The following is a 22,711-nucleotide window of genomic DNA, read 5'->3' as shown; positions in this document are numbered from 1 at the left end:
AGCAACATGCAGAAGAATGAAACTTAGATCATTTTCTCACACCACGCACAAAAATAAATCAAAATGGATAAAGGACCTGAACGTGAGACAGGAAGCTGTCAAAATCCTAGAGGAGAAAGCAGGAAATAACCTCCTTGACCTCCACCGCAGCAACTTCTTACTTGACACATCCCCAAAAGCAAGGGAATCAAGAGCAAAAATAAACGATTGGGACCTCATCAAGATTAAAAGCTTCTGCACAGCAAAGGAAACAACCCACAAAACTAATAGGCAACCAACAGAATGGGAAAAGACAGTTGCAAATGACATTATCAGATAAAGGGTTACTATCCAGAATCTATAAGGAACTCACCAAACTTCACACCCGAGAAACAAACAACCCAGTGAAGAAATGGGCAGAAGATATGAACAGACACTTCTCCAAAGAGGACATCCAGATGGCCAAGAGACACATGAAACGATGCTCAGCATCCCTCCTCATCAGGGAAATACAAATCAAAACCACACTGAGATACCACCTCATGCCAGTCAGAGTGGCTAAAATGAGCAAATCAATACTCCTGTTACAAATACCACAGGTAAAATCAATTTGAATAGTCTTTTGTGCTTGTAGTGACATGTAATCAAATAAGAAAATAAAAATCTCATACATACAAAGTGACCTATTACTAAGAGAGAGAAGCTGAAGAGACCCCCCCCCCCATTTTTATTTGTTAATTTTTAAAATGGTTTTATTTTTACTTTTTTTAGAGAGACAGAGTGTGAGCAGGCGGAGGGGTAGAGACACACGCAGGCACAGAATCCAAAATAGAGAGAGCCCGACATTGGGCTTGAACCCATGGACTGCAAGACTATGACCTGAGCCAAAGTCAGATACCCAGCCAATTGAGCCACCCAGGAAGCCCTGAAGAGTCCCCAGTTTTAGAAAGGTTCTGCCTCTGCTGTTTTTCTGCTAGGCCCCATTTACTCATGTTCTATATTTAGCATCTCAATAAAACAAAGAAGCTGTATGCCCACCCTAATGGGAAACAAAAAAGTTAATCATTCTAGTTTTGTCCTAGGCCTCCAAACATCTGATAACATCTGAGAGTCAGATCCTAAACATGTTCCAGGACATGAGCTTCAAACAAACTTTGGCCAAATGCTGGCATCAAAATCCTTACCTTCAGGGCACCTGGGTAGCTCAGCTGGTTAAGTGTCCAACTCTTGGTTTTGGCTCAGGTCATTTGGCTCACAATTGGTGAGTTTAAGCCTCCACAGGGGGCTCTGTATTAGCCATGTGGAATCTGTTAGGGATTCTCTCTCTCCTTCTCTCTCTACCACTCCCCTGCTTGTTCTCTGTCTCTCTCTCAGAATCAATCAATAAAACCATGAAAAAAAAATCCCTACCTTCGATGATCAGAAAATAACACCTATTATTCACCTGTCACTTGCCTTTGATTAAATCCTACCCTGGACTCTGAAAGAAAATACACCTTCCAGCCCTTTCCAATATAAATGCCTAACCCCAAGTGATGAGACTCATTCTCCATCTCCTGTACTCTGCCTGTTACTTAATGCTATTCAATAAACTCTTTTTTTCACTTCGTGGCTGACATTTGATTTGCATCCTGCATGAAGCCAAGCACCCTCTTGGATAGTCCTGCAGGACTCCTCTCCAGGTTCAAGGACCCAGCCTGCTTGCATCATTACCAAGAAGCATTAATACCAATCAGATTCTATGCCAACATGATATTTATATTATCTTAAATATAAAAAATATCTAACAGGTAGGAATAATTTTCCATTTCTTATGTTTTTATGCCACAATACTGATAAGGAATTAAGTGTCACAATCTGTCAGCCCCTGACAGTATATCTTATATATACTTTAAGCTCTAAAGTGCAAAGTTTAAAATCAACTCAGTACTCAAATATTAAATCTGTAGATATACTCTTGGTTGTGGTCATTATTTTTTAACCACTGTTTTATTAAACATTATTTAAATAAATGTAAAAGACTTATTAGCTAAGAAAATTCATATGGATATAGATGTAGAAGTTAACACAATACAAGAAATGAGTGTTAGAAATAAGGTTAGAATCTAGATATCTTTTGGAAGACCATGAACTTAGAATTGACTGTGTGTTACTACAATGTTTACCTACTGAAACCAACTACAACACAGTACAAAGCATAAGTGTCTCAGACAGAATGCCCAAGTCATAGTTAATTACATTGTACAGAATAGATACCAAGATACCTTGTATATAATAGGTAGTGAATACTTTTTTTTGAGTAAATGAAATTCGTTAAGTATATCATTATCTAGAAGTTTAACTGGAAATAAAAGAATGCTATTTATTTAGCTACTTGGGTATGTGGAGAAGAGAATGAAAGTATTCAGTTAAGTATGTTCTTCAGGAAATACTTAAATAAAATGAAGTAATTGGTTTTGGAGAGCTGGAAAAAGAATTTAAGTGTTTTCAAATCCATCAGATTGCTGACAGGTGATCAATGTCTAGCTGGCAAATAGAATACATGAGATGAAGCATAATCAAGTTAAAAAAAATTGGGATTTAACTAAGTTTACAGAATTCAAGGGTAGTGATGTCACAAAGATGGTGGAATAGCAGGCCCCACCCTTTGGCCCTCTAACAAAGATCAACATTTAGATAGCTACCTACAAACAGAAACGGTTGGGCAGAGCTCTGGCGTTCACTTAAGAAACTTCAGCAACACGGTGGCACAAAAAAAACCTGAGAGTAATTACACAAAAAGGGAAGGACAAACAGCTTCGGTTTGCCTGTATCATTGTACAAATCAAGCTGGCATTGGTCAGTGCCAACAGGGAATTCCCCAGGTAAAAACGTTCCCCTAACTAGGAAAGTGAGAGTGAGGTGAGTAACCAGCTTCCCTATCCCTCTGGGGCACTTCACGAAGGATCAAGGATCTGCTTTGGTTTTACCCCAACCAGAGAATGGCAAAGCTGAGACAAATAGAGCTTGCTGGGAACAAGGAAGAAAAGCAGAAGCTACTGTAGCAGCCATACAACAGGAGCAAGCACCCTCCACTGACCTGCTCAGCAAGCACTAGCCGATTTCACTACTGAAGAAACCAATGGCCAAAAGCTGTGGCATACCCCTGAAAAGTTCACTAGTTTAGACCCGCAGCTATTGATTTATATTTGTGACACCAGCTGCCCAAGTCTCTCTACCCACCTTCTGCCAGTGGCCATCCAAAGACCTTCTGGCTTCAAGAATGTAACACACCAACGCAGACTCCTGCAGCTGACATCCACCAACATGCAGGTGCTCAGGGCAAGCCCCCTCCAGTTGTGTACCTATATGCTGCTGACTAAACACGTGTCACCTACCTAAAATGCTGTGTGCACACAATGGAGAGATCCTGCAGCCCCATTAGACCAGGTCCATAGTCAAGGTTCCTACAGCTGCATGTGGGGCCAGATCAAGCCCTGTCTTCTGTCACTGGCCTATAGCCACTCCAACTATACACCTGCATACCCACTGGCCCAGTCTCCATCACTGACCTCCACATTGCTATGGGTCCAGGGCAAGATCCAACCAACATGGTAGAGAACACAGCCAGATCCAGCTGCCAGCACACATGCTCATCGGTGGCCTGTGCTGTCTGTCCTGACTCCCACCATTACATGTGTTAGCAACTGGCCCCCGCCACAACATAGGCACTTGTACCTGAGTGTGTGCACATGACAGACTCAGCAGTAAGATGCTGCTTATGCTGGTCCCTAGCTGATGGACCAGGAGGAGATGCTGAGAACCCCAAGGGCCCCTGAAGCTTATGTGAATGCCTGGCAGTACTCACCAAGGACCACACAGCTGCCGATACTATGCAGGTGAAGGCCCAATACAATGAGTTGCCATCCACCCCCTCAGATCTGGAGCTACCATATGCACTGGCACTTGGCACCCTGCACCACTAACACTCCCCCCACTTGCAGGTGAGGTCTATACTTACCAAAGTTCAATGTATAAAGCCTGGAAGAGGTGATCACTTCTTCAAATTCACAGACACCTATACAAAGCTATGAGGATTAGGAAGAATCAGGGAAACAGGACTCTATCACAGGTATATAGTAAACCTCCAATAACTGGTACAGAGAAATAGGGATAAAGGATCTGCCCTACTAAGAATTCAAACTTTCTCTAAACATTCAACCTAGTACTGAAGTCCCAGCTAGAAGGATTAGGCAAGAAAAGGAGATAAAAAGGCACCCAGATTGAAAAAGAAGAAGTAAAACTGTCACAATTTGCAGATGACTTGATATATGCAGACAACCCTAAAAGTCCACCAAAAAACTCTTAGAATAAATGAATTCAGCAAAGTTGCAGGACACAAAATCAATAAACAGAAAATTGTTGCACTTCTATAAGCTAAAAACAACTATCAGAAAAAAAAGTTAAGAAGTGTACCTGGGTGGCTCAGTCAGATAAGCATCTGACTCTTGAATTCGGCTCAGGTCATGATCTTATGATTGTGAGATGGAGTCCCCATGCTGGGCTCTGTGCTGAGCATGGAGCCTGCCCAAGATATTCATTCTCTCTCTCTCTCTCTCTCTCTCTCTCTCTCCTCTCTCTCTCTCCCTTCCTCCCTCCCCCATGCTTCTCTCCCCCACTCTCATGCTCTCTAAAATAAAAAATAAAATACTTTTTAAAAAGAAAAGAAATTAAGAAAAAAACCCATTTGCAACTACATGGAAAAGAAGAAAATACCTAGAAATAAATTTAACCAAGAAGGGGAAAGACCTGTACACTGAAAACTATAAGACACTGATAAGCAAAAATGAAGAAGACACAAATAAAAAGATATTCTGTCCTCATGAATCAGAAAAATTAACATTTTTAAATGTTCATACAACCCAAGGCAATCTACAATTCAATGTAATCTTGACCAAAATTCCTATGGTATTTTTCATAGAAATAGAACAAATAATTCTGAAATTTATATGGAACCACAAAGACCCCTAATAGTCAAAGCAGTCTTGAGAGAGAAGAACAAAGCTGGAAGCACAATACTCCCTGACTTCAATGATAATATAAAGCTATAGTAATCAACACAGCATGGCATTAGCATAAAAACAGACATATAAATCAATGGAACAGAATAAAACCCAGAAATAAACCCAGGCATATGGTCAATTAATTTATGACACAAAAGTCAAGAATATACAGTTGGAAAAGAACAGTCTCTTCAATAAATGGTGTTGGGAAAACTGGACAGCCATATGCAAAAGAGTGAAAATAGATTACTGTCTTACACCATTCATAAAAATTAACTCAAAATGGGTAAAAGATCTGAATGTAAGACCTGAAACCATAAATCTCCTAGAAGAAAACATAGGCAGTAAGCTCCTAGACATCGGTTTTGGCCATGATTTTTTGGATCTGACTCCAAAAGCAAAGGCAACAAAAGCAAAATAAAAAGGTGGGGCTATATCAAAGTAAAATGCTCTGCACAGCAAAAAGAATCGACAAAAGGAAAAGACAACCTATGGAATAGGAAAAATATTTACAAACCATGTATCTAATAAGGAGTTAATATCCAAAATACATGATACATACAACTCAAAAGCAAAAAGACAATCCGATTAAAAAATGGGCAAAGAACTTTAATGGACATTTTCCTAAAGAAAATGTACAAATGGCCAAGTACATGAAAAGATGCTCAACATCACTAACCATCAGGAAAATGCATATCAAAACCACAATGAGATATTGTCTCATATCTGTAAGACTGGCTATTCTCAAAAAGAAAAGATAAAGAGTGCTGGTGAGGATGTGGAGAAAATGGAACCCTGGTGCATTGTTAATGGGAATATAAATTGGTGCAGCCACTATGGAAAACAGTATGGAGATTCTGCAAAACATTAAAAATAGAACTACTATATGATCAAGCAATCCCACTTCTGGGTGTGTATCTGAAGGAGATGAACTTGCTATCTTAAGGAGACCTTACATGTACCTACCATGTTCATTGCAGCATTACTCAACAATAGCCGAGACATGGAAACAACCTATGAATCCATCAACACATGAATTGATAAAAGTGGCGTACATGCACACAAACACCATGGAATATTATTCATCAATAAAAACAAAGGAAATCTTTTAGTTTGTGACATGAATGGACCTTGAGAATGTTAAGTGATATAAGTCAGAGAAAGACAAATACCATATGATCTGACTTACATGTGGAATCTAAAAACATCAAATTCAAAGAAACAGAGAGCAGAATGGGAGTTGCCAGGCCTAGGGTGTGGGGGAATTGGGGAGAGCTGGACAAGGGTGCAAACTTTGAGTTAAAAGATTAATAAATTTGGAGGATCTATGGGACAGCTTGGTGACTACTGTTAATACTGTACTGTATACTTGAAAGTTGCTATGAGAATAGAGCTTTAGGGTTCTCACAATAAAAATAAAACAAAACGGTTTATGATGTGAGGTAAAAGAGGAGTTAACTAATCTTACTGTGGTAAACATTTCATAACCTATGTATTAAATCATCACATTTATACATCTTAAATTTACACAATGTTATATGTTAATCATATTTCAATAAAGCTAGAGGAAAAAATTTAATATTTATTTATTTTGGGAGAGAGTATAATGGGGAAGGGGCAGTGAGAGAGGGAGAGAAAGAATCTCAAGTGGGGCTCAGTCTCACAAACTGTGAGATCATGACCTGAGCTGAAATCAAGAGTCAGATGCTTAACCCACTGAGTCACCCAGGAGCCCTGGAAAAAATAATTTCTAAGTCACACAAGAAGGCTGGAGATGATAAAGGCAGTGTATTAGGTTTCTATTGCTGCTATCACAAATTACCACAGACTTAGTGGATTAAAACAAATCAAGTTTATTATCTTACAGTTAAATAGGACTTAAGTCTGATATAGGTCTCATCAGGTTAAAATAAACGTGGCATTTGGACTGTATTTCTTTCTCAGGTTCTGGGGGAGGATCTATTCGCCTGCAGGCAAAACTTACTTGCAGATGGAACACTAACATCCCATTTCCTTTCTAGCTGTTTGCTGAATGTTGCTCCCACGTTATAGAAATTACCAGCATTCCTTGAGTCATAACACCTTTCCTCTATCTTGAAAGCCAGGAAAAGGCTGAATCCCTCTGAAATTTTTCCTCTGTCTCCTTATTGACCTATTCTGCCTTCCTTTTACATTTCTAGGAGCTCATATTGTGAAACTGGGCTCACTCAGGTAATCCAAGATAATCATCCACCTGCAGGTCTGTGTTCTCAATCAGATCTGCAAAGTCCTTTGTGTTACATAAAGTAACATATTCACAGATTCTAAGAGTCAAGATGTGGGGATCTTTGGGGATGTATTGTGCTGCCTCCTAAAGGCAGATTCTGAATTCAGTTCCCCCAAAATATTGAGGATTCAAGTTTCTTTGCTTTGACTCTCTTTACTGCTGTCTATAGCTTTACCTTGATCTTTGTCTGGCTCCTCTAAATCTTAGGAAGGCAGCCAAGCAACAACTAGACCTATAGGCTTCCTTGTTTGCGGTCATTAATAGAGACACTGCCTTCATCTCAGGATTTCCAGGCAAGTCTCATGCTGTATCTTAATGAACCATACTGACCAGGCTTGTACATCAGTAAACCAATAAAGGAGAATAGGACAAAAAATAGTTTATACTATGTAAAATAATGTGAATTGTTGTTAGAAAGACTATAGTCTACTAACTTGGTTACCCTTTGCACACACTCTTCTTCTAACACATATACTTTCAAAAACGTGTAGGCTCACACAAAACACTTTCAATCTACCTCACAAAAAGGGAACATGCCATGGAAAATGCCATCCTGTTACTGCATCTAACTTCAGATACACGATTTGAGTACATGCCTTCATTTCCAACAGGTCTGGATACAGATTCTTATAGTTAACATCCATTAAGGTAATATATAGCTACAAGATTATTATCTACACCCAAAACACATTGGTGAAGGAAAAAAACAGGATAACTACAATTAAATTCAGAAAAGTGAACAATGATACAGCAATGGTCAGTGTTAACTGGCCCTTAGCACACACTATATCATTTTGAAAAGCAGCAGCTAGGGTTCTTTACCCTCAAAATTCCAAAGGCTAGTAACCATAGAAAGATCATGTTTAGACAATGGTTGCAGTTAGGACTTTCAGTCTCCTGGCAACAAGCCTCTGAAAACTTCCCATCCTCCAAGGCTCTGAATTTGAAATGGCCTTTACCTACTGCATTCCAATTAGAAACTATCAATTTCTTCCCCCAAATTGCATTTAAAACATATCTTTACTGTATAAACCTGACTAGTTTCCATTTACCCAGAAGAAAATACTTAAAAGGAGGTACTGGGAAGGTTGAAGGCAACAAGTGTGTTCTGTAGCATACTTACCTCCTGTTAAATCTCTTTTCTAAACCTGAATTCAAACTAACTTCAGAAAAGATGAATTCTTTACCTCAATATAATCTCAGGAAGCTGATCTGTGAAACCACAAGAAGAAAGAATCTTTCTTACCAGATCTGAAATCTGAATTTTAAAGGCCTTTTGGGTCCAAGCAGGACATGATCAAGGCACTTCAATATCCTGAATTTTCTGTATAATATCCTCCCAAACCATAGCCTCAAGAAGCAAATGGTTATGCCCCAAAGTATAAGGGAATATCACCAACTTCTCAAGTTGGCACCCTTACTGCCCTCTCTCCAACTTAAATCCATAGTTTAGAATCTCTTACTTGCCAGTACCCCTTTCCCAGTTTCTCAGCTGGAATGCACAGGAACTTGTTCAAACTGGCTTAAGAATAAGCTGACTTCTTAAAACAAGAAGTTCAGAAATCTTGCAGCTTTTATCAGGGTCGACAGATTCCGTGGCTCCATATGTGATCAAGGATCCAAGTTTTTTCCATCTCTTTGTCCTGCTGGCATCAGCTTTAGGGTCATCCTAACACTAGTCTCTTTATTACCTCAATTGTGCTATCAGCTTAAGCAAAACGCCTTCTTGTTCACATCAGATTGGCTTATCTTTCCTAGAGACCCCCATGCCAATCCATCTTCAGTGTGTTACTGACCCAAATTGATTTTAGTTCAGCTCACTCTTGGAATCAATCACTGTTAAAGTAAATGAAGTAAACCACGGATGGCTCAGACTACATCTGGGGTGAAACATAAACTGAGATGTTAAGTACTAATTCAACAATAACATTAAGTTGGGTACTGACAATTTTTAAAATGATATCCTTTCAATACATTTGAAATGTTTAAAAGTAAGTAATCTTAAAAAGGGTCAAACTGATACAAATAAGGTAATGGACTTCAGAATAAATCCATTTCACTTTTACCCATTAATACCAGCTCAAGTTTAACTCTTCAAAGCATCTCTCAAAACTCTCAAGAATAATCAGTCCCTCATCTGTGCATCTGTATCTTTATGATAACGCTGTATTTTATATTTAGCTAGAATGTGAACTCTTTAAGGCTGAGGAAAAAACATTCATTTTCTCTGAGGGTATCAAACATAGTGTCTGACACAACAGGCACTCAAATGTTTAATGAATGACTGAATACACAGGTGTTTAGATTATTAATGCTTTTACCGATTTCAGACTTAAGAAGTGATAGATGGAATGCAGATAAGAAGTGGAAATAGGTATCCTTCTGGAGATATTTGCTTTTGCTGAGCCCACAGACATATTAACTCCTCTAAGGAGAGTGGTAAAAAGAAAAGCCAGAAGCAGTTGATGTTACTATACCTTTTCTTTTCATTCTATTATTTTCTTCTGCTAACCATTCTTCTCTATTTTTCCTTTTGTTTTTTTCCCACTTATGCCTTAAGGTTAATTGGGGCCCATTAAAACATAACTGAGTTTTAAAAAAATGAAACAGAAATTTGAACACATTACTAAAACTGGAATGATACAGAGAAGATCAGTATGGCCCCCTGGCAAGGATGATATGCAGATTGGTGAAGTGTTCCATCAGAAAAAAAAGAAAGAAAAATTTAACTTAATTTAACAATTAAGTGTCCACTGTGTTGCCAGTTTCATACTATGGACATAAACACAAAGAAGATAAAACTCATAATGCAAGAGAATCTGACAAAACCAATATATTGTAATAAGAAAAATGAGTATAAAGTACTATGGGAAACAACTGAGTTTGTCTAATTGGGCAAACACCTAAGAAGCCAATAAATCCTGTACTTGTTGGTTATTTGCAATGTTCTTACATACCTTGTATTGTTGCATAGTTCTAATTTCTCTGCTAATGTTAACAGGTTATAAATTAAGTGTTGGGCAGGGGGAGCATTACAAAAAAGGATAAAAATTTAAAAAGCCTAAAAGTGCTGAAATCAAAGAGCAATACCAGGAATTAATTTGATCAAACTGTTACTTCAATCTGGAAGGGGCAGGATATATCTAGTCCATTCTACTTTTGCTCAAAACTGTGGTTTCTAGACAAAAGAATATACTATCAACTAAATCTGTCATTCTCACTAATTCTCTCAAAGTAAAACCAGGGGATAAGTATGTTTGAGTCAAGAGGAATTGATTTGAAAACAAAAAAAGGAACCCAAAACATTCCAAAATGAGTTCTAAGTATGGGTCCTGGATCAAACTACAGTTAGGTTTTATGTTAAATGCAAATTGATAAAAGGAGAAAATTTCAGAAAATTAAAAAGCTAAACTGTGTTCACATAAGATCTAGACCTATAAATACAAAATGTTTATAATGATGAGAAATTGCATATGCCTTTCTTCTTTATCAAAACAACATAACGGATTATGCCTTCCCAAAAAGTACAAATAGTACTTTTAAAAAATTAACATCAGAAATAGTTGTATACCTGAAACTAATGTAAACACTATGTGTTAACTATTCTCAATTTTTTTTTCAGAAAAAAAAAATAGTGGCTCTAATGGAATAGCAGGAAATAGCCAGATATAATCCTGCCAAACTAAAACATCAACTAAGTCTTTTAATGGTTGAGTCAAGGAAAAAAAGTTATTTTTCTGAATTCTTTTTATTTTTTAAATGTTTGTTTAGTTTTGAGAGAAAGACTGAGTGCAAGTGGGGGAGGAGCAGTCAGAGAGGGGGACACAGAATCTGAGGCAGGCTCCAGGCTCAGAGCTGTCAGCACAGAGCCTGACGCGAGAACTCCCAAGCTCTGAGATGATGACCTGAGCCAAAGTCAGACACTTAACCAACTGAGCCACCCAGGCCCTTATTTTTCTGAATTCTTTAACTGCTGTTTTATATTATGCAGAAGGCACAAAGAATCTATGAAATAGCTGCTTAATAAATGTGCTGGTGTATGCTTCTGAAAAACTTATCAGGATTAAAAAATTAAAAGGGTCTGAAATCTGGCTACATTATCTGTAAAATTTATTAATCAAAATCTCAAACTTAGCTCTTCACTATTACACAAGCCTATGAGAAGCCAAAAAATAGTGCATGAACAATCTCTGTACTTATTTTCTTAGTAGTACTTACCCAATTTCAAATGGTAGAAACTACTAATTCATATAAGACTTCATAGTAAAAAAAAAATTTCGACCTTTAGGTCACAGTAACTTACCTCTTAGAAGTAAATTTTTTTTCCAGATTCTCATTGTGAACCAGTTTTGTATCCCCAAACTGCCATGATGATTGTAGATCACAGCCTACATCAAGCCGGCACTGGTTAAGAGTATCATGTATGAAACTATACTCTCTAGTATTGGTGCAACAAGGTGACAAGTAAACTAAAGATAAAGAAAAGGGAAAGTAGTTATTTGACTTTAAAATTACATCTTTGTACAGCTACACAATCACAGATACAACTATAATATCAAAACCAGAAAAATAACTGGTACAATCCACAGATCTTAAGATTTTTATCAGTTTTACATGTACTTGTATGTGTGTGTATAGTCCTATGCAATTTTACCATATATATAGATTCATGGCAACCACTATAATCAGGATCCATCACCACAAAGTTCTCCCTTATGCTACTGTTTTATAAATAGGATCATACTGGTAACCCTATTTCCCTTCTCTGCCTCTAAGTCTTGAAAACTACTAATCTGTTCTCCATTTTCTTTCTTTTTTTTTAATGTTTTATTTATTTCTGAGAGAGAGAAAGAGGCAGCATGAGCAGGGGAGGGTCAGAGAGAGAGGGAGACACAGAATCTGAAACAGACTCCAGGCTCTGAGCTAGCTGTTAGCACAGAGCCCAACGTGGGGCTCGAACCCACGAACTGTGAGATCATGACCTGAGCCGAAGTTGACCGCCCAACTGACTGAGCCACCCAGGCGCCCCTCCATTTTCTTTTTTTTTTTTAATTTAATGTTTATTTATTTTTTGAGAGACAGAGGGTGAGGAGGGGAAGGCCAGAGAGAGAAGGAGACACAGAATCTGAAGCAAGGAGGCTCCCAGCTCTGAGCTGTCAGTACAGAGCCTGACGCGGGGCTTGAAGCCATGCACCATGAGATCATGACCTGAGCCGCGTCGGCTGCGTAACCAACTGAGCCACCCAAGCGACCCTGTTCTCTATTTTCTATACCTCTGTCATTTCAAGAATGTTTTGTAAGTAAAATTTTGTATTTGTGACCTGTGGACATGGGCTTTTTTCATTCAAGATAATTCCTTTGAGATCCAACTAAGTTGTTATTTCAGTACATGGTTTCTTTTAATTGCTGAGTAAGTATTCCATAGTATGGCTGTACCGTAATCTAACCATTCACTCACTGTAAACCTAGGTGGTAGCCAAGTTTTGGGTATTACAAATAAAGCTGCTATGAACATTTGTGTATAGATTTTTGTGTGGACCTAAGTTTTCATTTCTCTGGGATACATGTCCAAAAGTACAATTGCTGGGTTATATGGTAATTGCATGTTTAGTGTTTTAAGAAACCATCAAACTGTTTTTCAAAGAGTGGCTGAGCTATCTTACATCTCTACTGGTTATATGACTGATTTGGTTTCTCCATACCTTTGCTAACATTTGGCATTATTATTCTTTTTTTTTCTTTAAATGTTTTATCTATTTCTAGGAGAGAGAGAGAGAGACAGCGTGAGCAGGGGAGGGTCAGAGAGAGAGGGAGTCACAGACCGAAACAGGCTCCAGGCTCTGAGCTGGCAGTCAGCACAGAGCCCGACGCGGGGCTCGAACCCACGAACCGCGAGATCATGACCTAAGTGAAAGTCGGACGCTTAACCGACTAAGCCACCCAGGCACCCCACATTTGGCATTATTATTCTTTTAATTTCAGCTGTTTCAACAAATCTGTAGTGTTATCTTATTGTGGTTTCCATTTCCTTAATGGCTATGATGTTGAACATCTTTTTATATGCTCATTGCTATCTATACACCCTATTTAGGGAAATGTCTGTTCATGTCTTTTTCCTTACTATTGGAATGTCTTTTTTTTCTTACTTTTGAATTTTCAAAGCACTTTACATGTTCAAGATATGAGTTCTTAGATACATGATTTACAAGTGTTTATGAGATGTAGAGAAAAAAGAACCTTTGTGCACTGTTGGTGGGAATGTTAGTTCTTCAAAAAATTAAAAACAGAAATACCATATGATTCAGTAATTCCACTAATCGGTTTTTACCCAAAGAAAATGAAAACACATATGTGAAAAGATATATGCACCCCTATGTTTACTGCAGCATTATTTACAATAGCCAAGATATGGAAGAAGCCCAAGTATCGAATTGTAGATGAATGGATAAAGATGTGGTATACAGGGGTGCCTGGGTGGCTCAGTCGGTTGAGCATCTTACTTTGGCTCATGTCATGATCTCAAAGCTAATGGGTTCAAGCCCTGATTCAGGCTCTGTGCTGATAGCTCATAGCCTGGAGCTGCTTCAGATTGTGTGTTTCCTCTGCCCTTCCTCTCCCCCCTAAAGATGTGGTATATATATTTACAATACAGTACTACTCAGTCACAAAAAAGGATATGATCTTGCCATCTGCAACAACATGGATGGACCTAGAGGATATTATGCTAAATGAAATAAGTCAGAAAGAGAAAAGACAAATACCACATGATTTCACTTATATGTGGAAAATAAAATACAAACAAAAAGTAGAATTGGACCTATAAATAGAAAAACTAATGGCTGCCTGACAGAAGAGGGGTGGGAGGATGGGCAAAATGGGTAAAGGAGAGTAGCAGATATGGGTTTCCAGTTATGGAATAAGTAAGTCATGGGGAGAAAAGTTAGAGCATGGAGAATATAGTCAATGGTACTGTAACAGTGTTGTACGTTGTATGGTGACACACAGTAGCTACACTTATGGGGAGCAAAGCATAATGTATAGAGTTGTTGAATGACTATGCTGTACACCTGAAACTAATGTAACATTGTGTGTCAACTATACTCAAAAAACCCAAAACCTTACATTTCCTTCCACTAAGCTTGTCCTTTCACTTACCTAACAGTCTTTCACAAAAGTTTTTAATTATGATGAGGCCAATTTACCAACTTTTTCTTTTTTTTTAAAGTTTATTTGTTTTAGTAATCTCTACACCCAATGTGGGGCTCAAATTCATCACCCCAAGATTAAGAGCTACATGCTCTTCTGACTGAGACAGTCAGACACCCCAATTTTTCTTTTCTAGATTGTGCTTTTGACATCACGTCTGAGAAGTGTTCTAGATTCTTCAGATGTCCTGTCATGTTTTCTTCTAAAAATTTTAGTTTCACATTTTCCATTTAAACCCATGATTCTTTATTTTTCCACAATTTTAGTTTTAAGTAATCTCTATACCAAGTGCGGGGCTCAAACTCACAACCTTGAGATCAAGAGTTGGATGCTCTAGGGGCGCCTTGGTGACTCAGTCAGTTAAGCATCCGACCTCGGCTCAGGTCATGATCCCATGGTTCTTGAGTTCAAGCCCTGCATCAGGGAGGGAGCTGATTATTCTGGGAGCCTGGAGCCTGCTTCGGATTCTGTGTCTCCCTCTCTCTCTGCCCCTCTCCCTCTCACACTCTCTCTGTCTCATTCAAAACTAGAAAATAAAAACATTAAGAAAGTCACATGCTCTACAAAATGAGCTAGCCAGGCCTCACCCATGATTCATCTTTAATTATGTTTTGTGTGAAGTGGGGGAAGTTCATTTTCTTGCCTATGGATGCTGTCTAATTGCTCCAGCAATATCTGATGAAAAGACTACCTTTCCTCCATTGAATATACTTTGGTAAAAATTAATTGAAAGAAAATCAAGCAAGCATATTAATGTGGGTTTATTTCTGGAATCTCTATTCTTTTCCACTCATGTGTCTGTTCTTTTGCCATTGCTATACTATCTTGATTACTGTAGCTACAGAGTAAGCTACAGAGTAATTACACTTTATTTTTCTACTTCAAAATTGTTTAAGCTATTCTAGTTTCTTTGCCTTTTCATGTAAATTCAAGAATAAATTTATTTACAAAAAGACTTGCTGGGGTTTTGAGAGCAATGGCAAAAAATCTAAATTTTGGAGAACTGACATCTTCATTATGCTGTCTTCTAATCCATGAATTTAAGTACACTTCCCCAATAACAGATTCTCTTTGATTTCTTTCATCAGCATTTATTGTTTAAAGCATAAAAACACTGTACATGTTTTTGTTAGACCTCTAAATGTGTATTTCATGTTTTGACCTATTGTAAATGGCATTATGTTTGATATTTGTTTTAATTTTCATGTGCTCTCTGCTTATAAAAATTTAATTGATTTTTTCCATTTTTAAAAAATTGAGACATAGTTGAGTTAGCATACAATATTATATTAGCTTCAGGTATACAACATAAGTGATTCAACAATTACATACATTACAAAATGCTCACCACAATAAGCATAGTTACCATCAGTCACAATCCAAACTTACTACAATATTATTTATTACCACCACCCCCCCCCCCAGACTGTACTTTTCATCCCCATGATTTATTTTATAACTAACTGGAAGATTGTGTTTCCTGATCCCCTTCACCTATTTTGACCATCCCCCCTACCTCTCTCTCCCCTTTAGCTACCCCTAGTTTCTTCTCTGTATTTATGAGTCTATTTCTGCTTTTTGTTTGTTCACTTGTTTTTTTTAGATTCCACATGTTAAGTGAAATCATATGGTATTTGTGTTTTTCTTAACTTATTTCACACAGTGTAATACCCTCTAGGTCCATCCATGTTGTCACAAATGGCAAGATTTTATTCTTCTTTATGTTCCTGTGTGTGTGTGTATGTACACATACCCCATCTTCTTTACCCATTCAACCATCCATGGACACTTGGGTTGCTTCTATGATTTTTCTATTTTGATCTTGCATCCACTGACTTTGTTGGACTTATTAGCTGGAGGGTTTTTTTGTTTTTTAGATTTTTTTTTAGGATGTCCTATGTTATCTTTAAATGAAAGTGTTATTTATTCTTTTCCAATCTCTATGTTTTTAAATTAATTTCATTCATTTTTTGCACTGGCTACAATTTCCAGTACTATGTTGATAAGAGAATGTTCTTGCCCTTTTCTCTTGCAGAGAAAATTTCAGTTCTTCGTCATTAAGTGTGATATTAGCTACAGTTATTTTTAACATACTCCTTATCAAGTTGAAATTGCCATGTTCTTAGTTTGCTGGGTCTTTAACGTAAGTGTTGAAACTTCTCAAATGCTTTTTTTTGGGGGGCATTAATTAATATGATCATGCGACTGTTCTTTATCCTGCAAATACAGAGTCACTTCCAAATACAAAACCAGGCTTGCATCCCTCAAATAAATTTCCTTTGGTACTTTGGTCTAATTCATTTTATATACAGTGCTGCTGAATTTGCTTATATTTTGTATAAGATTTCTGCACCAATATTTATGATGGATACTGGCATGTGCTGTTCTTTTTTTGTATTACATTTGTCTGGTTTTAATATCATAAAATTATTTTCTATGTTCTGGAAGAACTTCTGTGGAATTTGTATTAACTCTTTTTTAAATGTATAGCATTCTGGGGCACCTGTGTGGCTCAATCAGTGGAGTGTCTGAGTTTGGCTCAGGTCATGATTTCATGTCGAGCCCTGCAGTGTGCCCACTGCTGCCAGTGCAGAGCCCGCTTCAGATCCTCTGTCCCCCTCTCTCTCTGCTTCTTCCCCAGCTTATGTTCACTCTCTTTCAAAAATAAAATAAACATTTAAGAAAATAAATAAATAAAATTTTTAGAATTCTCCAGTGAAACCATCTGAGTCTGGAGATTTCTTTTCCAACAATGTTTTGTAACTTTATAGTTTCTGACAATTGGGCCCATTTCATCTAAGTTGTCAAGTTTACGTAAGTAGATCTGTTCATAGTATTCCTTATTAACCCTCAATGCTGTAGGTCAGAAATGATATCCCACTTCATTCCTGATAATGGTAATTTGTAACATTTGGGTCTTCTATCAGTCTTGCTAAAGGTCTGTCAAGTTTTTTATTTTTTCAATCAACCAACTATTTTTCATTGATTTTTCCTCCTTTGCTTGTTTTGGGCTTGATATTCTTTTCTTATTTTCTTAAGGCAGAAGCTGATATTACTGTTATGAAATCATTCCTATTTTTAGAAAGTTCAATTCCAGGACAGTTAACATACAGTGTTAACATATAGTTTCAAGTGTACAATATAGTGATTCAACAATTCTACATGTTACTCAGTGCTCATCAAGATAAATGTACTCCTAACTCCCTTCACCTACCATCTCCCTACCCACTTCCCCTCTGGTAATCATCAGTTTGTTCTCTATAATTAAGAGTCTGGTTTTGGCTTGTCTTTCTTTTTTTTATTATAATTTTTTAATGTTTGTTTATTTTCTGAGAGAGAGAGAGACAGAGTATGAGCAGGGAAGGGGTAGAGAGGGAGACACAGAATCCAGGCTCCAGGCTGTGAGCTGTCTGCACAGAGCTGGATGGGGGGCTCAAAATGATAAACAGTAAGATCATGACCTGAGCCAAAGTCAGATGCTTAACTGACTGAGGCACCCAGGTGCCCCACTGGCTTGTCTCTTTTCAATTTTATTCATTCATTTTCTTAAATTCCACATATGAGTGAAATCACATGGTATTTGTCTTTCTCTGACTTATATTGCTTGGCATTATACTCTCTAGGTCNTGAGAGAGAGAGAGACAGAGTATGAGCAGGGAAGGGGTAGAGAGGGAGACACAGAATCCAGGCTCCAGGCTGTGAGCTGTCTGCACAGAGCTGGATGGGGGGCTCAAAATGATAAACAGTAAGATCATGACCTGAGCCAAAGTCAGATGCTTAACTGACTGAGGCACCCAGGTGCCCCACTGGCTTGTCTCTTTTCAATTTTATTCATTCATTTTCTTAAATTCCACATATGAGTGAAATCACATGGTATTTGTCTTTCTCTGACTTATATTGCTTGGCATTATACTCTCTAGGTCCATCCATGTTGTTGCAAATGGCAAGGTTTCATTCTTTTTTATGGCCGAATAGGATTCCACTGTGTGTGTGTGTGTGTGTGTGTGTGTGTGTATTCATTCCACATCTTCTTTATCCATTCATCTATCAATGGACATTTGGGCTGCTTCCATAATTTGGCTATTGTGAATAATACCTCAATAAACACAGAGGTTTTTGAATTAGTGTTTTTGTATTCTTTGTATAAATACCCAGTTGTGGAATTACTAGATCACATGAAATCCTTCCTATTTTTTAATGTTAAGTATTCAGTGCTATAAATTTGTTAGAAATGCTTCAGCTGTGTCCCTCAAATTCTGTTATATTGTATTTTCATTTTGATCCAGTGCATTTTATTTCCCTTGAAATCTCATGAATATTTAGAAATGTATTGTTTATTTTCCATGTGTTTTGAGACCTTTCTATTACTTTCTATGAATTTCTTCTTTTTATATGGTCCAAGAACATATTCTGTATGACTTCAACTCTTTACGTATATTGAGATGTGTTTCATAGCCCAACATGTTGTCTCTCTTGGTGTCAAATGAAGTGTTGTAAAGAATATCTATTCTGCTATTGTTGGGTGAAGTCATGATAAATGTCAACTAGATCCTGTTGCTAGATGGTGTTAAGTACTTCTGTATCTTTGCTGATTTTCTGCCTTAATAGTTCTATCAATTGTTGAGAGAAGTATGCTAAAGTCTCCAGCTATAATTCTGGGTTTGGCCATTTCTTCTTTCAGTTCTAACAATTTTGCTTCATGTATACTGAAGCGCTATTGTTTGATGTATACACATTAAGATTTGCTGTGTTTTATTGACCCTTTCTTTCATCATTATGCAATATCCCTCTTTGTTCCTGGTAATTTTCTTTCCTCAGTAGTCTACTTTATCTGATATGAATAAAGCTAGTCTTGCTTTATTTTGATGGTTTGCATGGCCTATCTTTCTGCCTATGTTACTTAAAAAATCTATATCATTATATCTGAAGTGAATTTATCAACATTATAAACTTCAGTAAATTTTTAAAATACATTGCGTCAACCCCTGGTTTTTAATTGGCATAGATCATTTACACTTAATATAATTGATATGTTAGGGCTTAAGCCTGCCATTTATTGGTTTATTTTTTCCTCCATTGTTCAATTCTCTATTTCATTTTCCTGACTTCCTGCAGGTTTATCAAACATTTAAAAAATTCATTTTGATCTATTTTTATAAAAATCTTTTAATTCAGAGGTAACTGTACGTTCACATGTAGTTGTAATATATAATACAGAGAGCACCTATATTCCCATTCACCCAACTCCTTCCAATAGTAATATCTCACTTTAAATTTTTTTTAATGTTTTATTTATTTCTGAGAGAGAGAGAGACAGCGTGAGCAGGGGAGGGTCAGAGAGAGAGGGAGACACAGAATCTGAAACAGGCTCCAGGATCTGAGCTGGCTGTCAGCACAGAGCCCGACACAGGGCTCAAACTCACGAACCAGGAGATCATGACCTGAAGTTGGACGCTTAACTGACTGAGCTACCCAGGTGCCCCAAAATCACACTTTATAATTATTTCCTCTCTATACACGGAGAATCACATCAGAGAATGTTATAATTTTTTCTCCAACTGTCAAACATAACTACAAAACTCAAGAGAAGAATGGCCCATTACATTTCCCTATATTTTGAATTCCAATTATTCTTCCTTCATTCCTAAGGTTCCCAGCTTCCTCCTTTTGTCATTATGTTTAGAGAACTTTGTTTAGTCATTCTTTCAGGGTGGATCTGCTGATGAAAAAATTTTTAATTTACTTCATCTGAAAATGTCTACTTTACTTCTATTCCTGAAAGGTATTTTTGCCAGGGACAGAACTCTATGTGGACAGTTCTTTTCTTTCTACACTTAAACAACATCATGCAACCTCTTCTGGGTTCCATGGTTTCTAATGAGAAATCTTCTGTCATTCAAAAACATTTTCCCCAATATGGGTACCTGGCTGGCTCAGTTGGTAAAGCACATGACTCTTGATCTTGTGGGTCATGAGTTTAAACTCCCTATTGGGCATAGAGCTTACTTAAAAAAATTTTTCCCCTATAGATATGTGGTTGCTCTAGTTTATTCCCTTTGCCAAATTTGGGAAATTCTTTAGCCAACATTTCTTCAAGTACTTTTCCACACTCTTTCTCTTCTACTCTGAGGATGCTGAGGACAAAGATATTAAATCTTTTATTAGTGTTCCACACGTCCTTGAAGCTCTGCTATTTTCTTCTCTGTGTGTGGGTATGTTTTCCTGTGTTGTTCAGGCTGAGCAATTTCTATTGTTATTATCTCAAATTCACTGACTCATCCCAATGTCTTCTCAACTCTTCTCTGGAATCCATCCACTGAGTTTTTATTTTGAATACTGTAGTTTTCAGTTCCAAAATTTGTACTTGGTTCCTTATTACATTTTTCTATTCGTTTGTTGAGATTTTCTATTTTTTCATTTGTTTCAAGAGTGTTCATAATTGCTTACTGAAACATCATTATAATGGCTGCTTTAAGAGCCTTGTCAGATAATTCCAACATCTATTTCATCAGAGTATTGGCATCTATGGATTATCTTGTCTCATTCAAGTTGATATTTTTCCTGGTTGGTGGTAAATGAGTGATTTCAAAAATTTTATTTTGGTCATTTTGGATATTGTTAAGAGATTCTGGATCATATTTAATCTTGGGTTAAGCTTCTACTGAAATTGAGCTAATAGGGGAAACTGCCAGTAAGGAAGGGGAGGCTCTAATTCCTTACCACCGGATGGGACCAAAGTCCTGGATCTCTACAGAGTCTCCAATGACACCTTGCGCAGGATGCTCTGTTACCATGAGAAAGCTGTAGAATTCACTGCTCCTGACTCTGCCTCCACTGCCAATGTGGGAATGGGACAGGTGTCTTGTAACTGACAGGTGTGATAGGAGTCCACGCTCTATATTTCGTCTTCACTGACTCTATTCCAAGTGAGAAGGGGTAACTCACCACCACAGGGCAGGGATGGAAAACCACTGACACTGCAAGGGAGGGGTGACAGGAAGGGGAACCTGTTACTGCCATGAAGGGGAGAGGCACGGGTGGAAGTCTAAGCCCTCCACTCAGCCTTGCTAACAAAGGTGTACTGGTTATATTTCCTCCCCCCCTAAATTTTTGTAGGAGTAAGGTGTATATTGTCAAATAAGTTTCTTTCTAAGATGTGTATTTCCTAGTCCTCTGCAAGGGAGAAGACCCTTTTCTTGGGGTTTTCTGCGTCTATTCCAGCTGGCATTTCTGGACTGTTGGCATCTAATCCGAGACATGGAGGAAACATGTCACTGCAGTGACATTCTTTGAGTCCCAGGGTACTTAAGCGGTCCATCTTCTTCTCTACACCTTTCAAAGTCTTCTAGTATTTGTTTTGTGTATGATGGACAGCATTTCTAAGTGTACTTAGTGAAAGGGATAGGAGACATGTCTGTCTCATTTTGTGTGAGCCAAAGGTACATGTGTGTTTAAGGAGTTAAAGGCATAATTTAATCTAATTTATATAGTCAAAACAACAGATGAACACAAAACTAAGAAGCAGAAAAATGCAGTAATAGTTATGAAATAATCCCATCTTCCATGGAAGTAGTAAATGTTACCTTTCCCAGCTGCCCTCCTGATCTTGGGAATAGTGAACTTCTTCAAAGGATTGTCTTCTACACCAGCAAGTAATAAAGGTTCACTGGTTGAGTTCATTTTCAATAGTGTCCTATGTTTAGCAATCTCTTTCATTTCCATTTTGTTGGTGGCCTAAAATCAACCCAAAATTATTATTAAACAAAAGGTCAATTAATATGTAAGAGGCAATGGCAGTAAAACTGTTTAAAATTTCTTACATGGAGTTGAATACATAGACTTGGTCACACTCACAACAGGTTCCAAACTCAATTTGTCAGGTTACCCAAAATAAAAAATGAATTAACAGCTTCAGCTTTTATATAATGCTTTAAATATTTATTTTGTAGCTTCTAACAGACCCTTTCTATGTAATTCATATAACTGTAATTGGGTAACTAAAAGTGTGTGTTCCTGAAAAGCTTAATAACTTCCAAACAACAATTTTTAAAAAATATTTAATTTTGATGGGGTAGGGACAGAGACAGAAGGGTACAGAGGACCTGAAGCAGGCTCCATGCTGACAGCAGTGAGCCTGATGCAAGACTTGGGGGCTCATCAACTGTGAGATCATTACCTGAGCTGAAACCAGACATTCAACCGAGTGAGCCACCCAGTC

At 37.6% G+C, this 22,711-nt stretch overlaps 1 protein-coding gene and 1 non-coding gene across 2 annotated transcripts in view; one reads left to right on the top strand and one right to left on the bottom strand.

Moving 5' to 3' along the window:
- Positions 1–22,215, bottom strand: part of TEX15 (testis expressed 15, meiosis and synapsis associated) — a 57,226-nt gene extending 35,011 nt beyond the window's left edge. Inside the window, exons 1-2 of the mRNA XM_077760944.1 lie at positions 22,077–22,215; positions 11,591–11,756 (exon numbers count right to left, since the gene is read on the bottom strand). Coding sequence (XP_077617070.1) covers positions 11,591–11,756; positions 22,077–22,215 — 305 coding nt within the window. The remainder of the gene's footprint in view (positions 1–11,590; positions 11,757–22,076) is intronic.
- On the top strand, positions 9,890–9,996 carry LOC144229009 (U6 spliceosomal RNA). Its single transcript, XR_013334324.1, has one exon. It is a non-coding gene; the product is annotated as a U6 spliceosomal RNA (small nuclear RNA).
- Positions 22,216–22,711: the final 496 nt, after the last annotated feature.

The sequence above is a fragment of the Crocuta crocuta genome, unplaced genomic scaffold (genome assembly GCF_008692635.1).
Source record: "Crocuta crocuta isolate KB4526 unplaced genomic scaffold, BGI_CrCroc_1.0 scaffold546, whole genome shotgun sequence".
In the NCBI taxonomy this organism is placed as follows: Eukaryota; Metazoa; Chordata; class Mammalia; order Carnivora; family Hyaenidae; genus Crocuta; species Crocuta crocuta.
The sequence above is the reverse complement of the archived record's forward strand: the minus strand, read 5'-3'. Positions and strand labels throughout refer to the sequence as shown.